This window comes from Cucumis melo, chromosome 1 (assembly GCF_025177605.1).
Source record: "Cucumis melo cultivar AY chromosome 1, USDA_Cmelo_AY_1.0, whole genome shotgun sequence".
NCBI lineage: Eukaryota > Viridiplantae > Streptophyta > Magnoliopsida > Cucurbitales > Cucurbitaceae > Cucumis > Cucumis melo.
In genome coordinates, this window is record NC_066857.1 from 8,185,977 (window position 1) to 8,192,035 (window position 6,059).

At 32.9% G+C, this 6,059-nt stretch overlaps 1 protein-coding gene across 1 annotated transcript; it reads right to left on the reverse strand.

Annotated features, from left to right (window-relative positions):
- Positions 1–5,042: 5,042 nt before the first annotated feature.
- Positions 5,043–5,729, reverse strand: LOC107991821 (secreted RxLR effector protein 161-like). The gene has a single exon (XM_051081807.1). The coding sequence runs from the start codon at positions 5,727–5,729 to the stop codon at positions 5,043–5,045; it is 687 nt and encodes a 228-aa protein (XP_050937764.1).
- Between the last annotated feature and the right edge of the window lie 330 nt (positions 5,730–6,059).

Here is a 6,059-nt window from a genome sequence, read left to right on the forward strand (position 1 = left end):
AGGTAATCTCAAAGATAAAACAGTATTTTGACCTAGTCGAGGTTACAAACAACCTGTGAAGGATTAACTTACTAATCATGATTATATTAGATGGGCACAAATATATTTATAGTGTGGGGAGTGCAATTATAGGACTTTAGCGAAATGACTCGTTAGTTAACAAATGTTGATTAGCTAAGTATAAAAGAGTTTAGCTAGTTAATCTTGGATCATTAGAGCTCATGATACATAGGTCCTTAGGTTTTCTTACTAGCTCATATGGAATTAACTTAGAGGAGTATATTGGATTAGTTTGAATTATTCGAATTAGGCAAGGAGAAAGAAACCGACAAGTATATGTGATATAGCGTTCGATTATCAGTTTAAAGATAGAGTATTATATTTAAATATAATTTAAATATCAAAATTATGAATTTGGATTTATATTCGAAAGCTCGAAAATTATGGAAATGGTGAAAGTTGATAAAAGTCAATATGTTGACCTTTTTACATTGAAAAGTCCAACTTTGACTGGCTATAAATTCAAATATAATTTGAATTTTTTAAAAAATAAATGTATATTCATGCTCGGAAGGTCAAAATTAGTCTAGGAGGGGAAAATGGTAAAAAGTCAAAGTTTGACTTTGACTTGAATGGTTAAATGATCATTTTGCCCTGTGACTAAAGTTAGTGGAAAAATCTAATACTTTGTTGGATAATTTCATTAACTCTTAGTGGATTGGGATAAACACTTAGCTCACTAAACTCTACTCATGGTTAGTGGAATGTGAGGTGTTAGGGATTTGGTAAACTAATTCATACATTTTTTTTTCATGTAATTAGGTTATTTAAAGACTACATTTCAAATGGAAAAAAGACTTTTGAATAATTTTCGTTATTTTGGCATACAAAAAAATTAAAAAACAATTTTCTCCCCCAACTCTCAAATAATAAAATTAAGAGCACAGTTTTCTAATTATACAATAAAAAATATTCGACTTTGATAATGTTGGTGAGTTTACATCCTAAGCATTTAATAATTATTGCATGTCAATTAGAATAAATATTGAACATCATGTAGCTCATGTTCATATGCAAAACGGTTTGATAGAATCATTTATCAAACACTTATAATTGATTGTCAAACCATTTCTTATGAGAGCAAAACTTCCATTATCTATATGAGGTCATGTTATTCTGCATGCATCATCACTTATACGCATAAGATCGACATCTTATCATAAATACTCTCTGATATAATTAGCTTATGCCCAGGAGCCAAATATTTCTCATTTTTGAATTTTTTGTTGTGTAGTAAATGTTTCAATTTTTCCAACACAACATACTAAAATGGGACCTCAAAGAAGGTTAGGAATATATATCGGATTTAAATCTCCATCAATTATTAGATATCTTGAAAGTTTAGTGGAAGATGTTTTTATTGCACGATTTGTTGATTGTCATTTTAATGAGACAATTTTTCCAACATTAAGGGAAGGAATTAAGAAGCTGAAAAATGAAATTACTTGGAATGTATCATTTTGTCTCAGATCTTCGTACAAAGCAATGTGAACTAGAAGTTCAAAAGATAATTCATTTACAAAGTGTAGCAAACCAAATGCCAGATGCATTTACAGATACTAAGAGAGTGACAAAGTCATATATTCCAACAACAAATGCTCTATCTAGAATTGAAATCCTAACTTAGCAAGTTTATACAAAAATGATGATTATGAACCTAAATCTGTTGATGAATTTCATAGTAGAAAGGATTGGCCCAAGTGGAAAGAAGTCATCCAAGCATAATTGAACTCATTTACGAACCAAGAAGTTTTTGGACCTGTAATTCATACACCTAAAGGTGTAAAACCTATGGAATTTAAATAGGTATTTATGCATAAAAGAAAATAAAAATAATGAGGTCACTAGATATAAAGCATGACTTGTTGCTCAAAGATTTTTCTTAAAGATCGGGCATTAATTATGAGAAAACATATTCTCCTGTGGTGGATGCTATTACATTAAGATATTTAATTAGTCTGACTATATGTGAAAATCTTGATATGCATCTTACGGATGTAGTTACAGCATACCTGTGTGGATCTTTGGAACATGAAATCCATATGAAAATCCATAAAGGATTTAAGATACATGAATCATATAATTCAAACTTTAGAGAATTATGTTTAATCAAATTACAAAGATCATTACATGGATTGAAACAATCAGGACGAATGTGGTACAATCGCTTAAGTGAATATTTATTGAAAGAATGTTATCAAAATAATTCAATTTGTCAATTTGTTTTTATTAAGAAATCACAATCAGGATTTGCGATTATAGCTGTATATGTTGATGATTTAAATATAATTGGAACTCTGAAGAGTTTTCAAAGGTAATAGAATATCTCAAAAAAGAATTTGAGATGAAAGATCTTGGCAAAACAAAATTTTGCCTTGGCTTGCAAATCGAGTATTTAGACGATGAAATTTTTATTCATTAATCGACATATACAGAAAAGATTTTAAAAAGATTCTACATGGACAAAGAAGATAATGAAGAATTACTATTTACTTGGTCTTGAAGTACCATACCTTAGCCACACCTTAATTCAAATCTATTGTATCTTGCTAATAACACGAGACCTAATATAGCATTTTCAGTAAATTTATTAACGAAGTTAAGCTGGTACTTCGTTATCTTCGAGGGGCGATTGATATGGGTTTGTTATATTCAAACAAATCAAACTTTGATCTAGCTAGTTGGTATGCAGTTGTTGGATATTTATCTGATCCATACAAAGCAAGATCTCAAACAGGTTATCTGTCTACTTGTGGAGGAACTGCTATATCTTAGCGATCTATAAAACAAACTATTACGGCCACTTCATCGAATCATGCAGAAATTCTTGCAATTCATGAAGTTAGTAGAGAATGTGTATGGTTGAGGTCAATGGCTCATCATATTTGAGAAACATGTGGTTTGTCTTTCAGTAAAAATTTACCAACAATATTATTTGAAGACAATATCGCATGTAAAGCACAAATCAAATGAGAGTATATAAAAGGAGATAGAACAAAGCATATCTCACCAAAACTCTTCTATACACATGACCTTGAAGAAAATGGTGACATCAGTGTTCAACAAATTTCTTCAAAAGACAACTTGGCGGACTTATTCGTCACAAAGGCATTACCTACATGAACATCTAAAAAGTTAGTGCACAATATTAGAATGCGATGACTCAAGGAACTCAAGTGATGTATTCATAAGGGGGAGTAGAAATATTGCCCTTAAGGACTAAAAATTCTACGCTCTTTTTCTCTTGACCATGATTTTTTTTCATTGGATTTTCCTAGCAAGGTTTTTAATGAGACAGTTATTAATGTATAAAATGATGTACTCTTTTCCCTTCACTATGATTTTTTCCCATCAGGTTTTTTTCCTAGTAAGGCTTTTATGAAGCATTTATTTTTATATAATATAGATATCTAAGAGGGAGTATTGTAAATATAATTATAGATATCCATGACCTATATATTTAGGTTACTAATTTTCATATAACTCTCCTTTAATTCCATGTTATAACATTCATCTCATTGAATTTCATAATGTAACATATACTATGATATGTCCTATAAATAGAGGTGTATGATGCATCTATAAGACATACCACTATTGAGTTGAATTTTTATCTACTTCCTCTCTTCTCTATTCATCTTTTGTGTTGTTTCATTGTTCTTATTTAGCTTATTTGTTCTTTATTTTATAACAAAAAGAAAACAAATGAGGCAAACGAAAATCGATAGAAAGAAATAGAAAAGAACGCTCTGACAAAGAGATTTATTGTCGCTTGGAAACTTCTACTAATAAAATAAAATTTATATTCACGAATCAAGAACTTCAACTAACAAATTATAGTATAACAAGTAGAGGATAAAATCGAAAGAAGTCTAAAATTGAATCTCCCAATGTTTAATAGGTCTACGAAAAGTATTAAAACAGGGGTTTTGCTTTTGTTGATAGAAAAGCTAAATTGCATGAAATTGAAGTGCAGAAATAAAAAGATAGAAGTGTAGTTAATGGAGACGTCTTAATTTAGTGGGATCATTTATGACATACGTTTAAAAATGTGAAGTTTCTTTTTTTTTTTTCCTGAAAAAACTCAATTCCTTTTAACTATCCTAATTTTCTTTTCTAAAAAACATTCCTTTGTTAGAAAGCATACGCATAGAGTTAGACATACCATGACAAAATTTTGATTTATAAAGCAAAATGAGTGATTAGAATCAGGGAAAGGTAACCCCTACTACATTGCCTTAGATATTTTGTTAACAAAGTTGGTTTTGTTTCTATATATTATTAAATTGTACTTAAAAGATTATATTAAAAATAGAAAAATCGATAAGTCGAGGGGACCTACGCAGACCCCTTAGTAGATTTGCTTTGTATGAGTCCTTTTCTCTAGACAGGCCCCCATACAACCTAACTTCTAACCAATTCTCTTCATTTTGGCCACTTAGTTAGCATAACCTCACCCAAACTTTGGCTCTCTTCATTTTTTCTTTTTTCTTAATCCAACCACCTCAGATACAATGGAAACGAACCCAAACTTCTAAATTGTTCGTGTGATTTTATTTAGATGAATATTGTTTTTTTGTGTATTTACATCAAGGAAAAGAGGGTATAAATACAAGGTTGAATGAAATGAAAAAGGCAACAAATAATACAATATAATACAAAATAAAATAAGATAATATCTTCAATTTTCTTAAGGACAAAATATACATTAATACCCTCCCTCAAACTCAAGGTGGTAGAGTAGCTATCAACTTGAGTTTGATACGTATCTGATTGAAGCGAGTAGATGGTAAGGCTTTGGTGAAGATATCGGCTGGTTGCTCAGTGGTGGAGACAGGTTGCAGAAGAAGTGTGTGGCTCAAGAGATGATGACGGATGAAGTGACAATCATTTTCGATATGCTTTGTATGCTAATGGAAAACATCATTGTGGACAATTTGGATGGCACTACGAGTGTCACAATGAAGGAGAGTGGGACCCTGCTAGGGAACACCCATATCAACAAGAAGCCAATGAAGCCATATAAGTTCGGCGGTAGCATGAGCAAGAGCACGATATTCTGATTCAGTACTAGAACGAGAGACAACACTTTGTTTCTTACTACACCAAGAAATGAGAAAATCGCCTAAGTAGAAGCAGTAACCGGTTGTAGAACGCCGATCAGTGGGATCCCCAGCCCAATCTGCATCGAAATAGCCAGATAATACAAGAGAGGATTGAGAAGAAAACTGAAGTCCATGTCCCAAGGTTCCCTTGACATAGCGAAGGATACGAAGTACGGCAGTAAAGTGGATGGTTCGAGGAGCAGCCATAAATTGGCTAACAATGTGAACAGCATATGCAATGTCTGGGCGAGTCACTGTTAGATAGATGAGACTGCCAACGAGTTGCCCGTACAGACTGACATCTTCAAGAGGAAAACCATCATAAGGGGTTAAATGAACATTGGGATCTAACGGCGTTGAAGCTGTGTTAGAGTCAGTAATTCCTGAGCGGGCTAAAAGATCAGAGGCATATTTAGCTTGGGACAATAGATACCCGTCCGAGCGCCGAGAGAATTCAAGACCAAGAAAGTAGTTGAGAGACCCAAGGTCTTTCATTTCAAAATGTTGACCAAGGTAGTGTTGGAGATCGGATATGGCCTGTGGATCATTACCAGTGATAATCATGTCATCAACATAGAGAAGAAGAAGAACAATACCCTGGGGTGTGTGACGAGTAAAGAGTGCAGTATCATGAGGACTGGAAGTAAAGTCAAGTTGAGTGATGGTAGAGCTAAACGTGGCAAACCAAGCTCGTGGAGCCTGTTTGAGACCATATAGTTCGCGACGCAAGAGGCACACCTTGTAAGGAGGAGAAGAAGTATCAGGAGGTGGTGTAACGACCCAACTTTCCGGACTAAGCTGAGGTCAGTACTCAGTACTAAGACTCGACCACAAAGCACAAAAACTCATAAAAGACCGATTACGATTCATTAAAACGTTAGAAGTATTACAAAA

Coding starts and splice junctions, on each gene's coding strand:
- LOC107991821 (XM_051081807.1), bottom strand. CDS start 5,729: ATGATTATCACTGGTAATGATCCACAGGCCATATCCGATCTCCAACAC.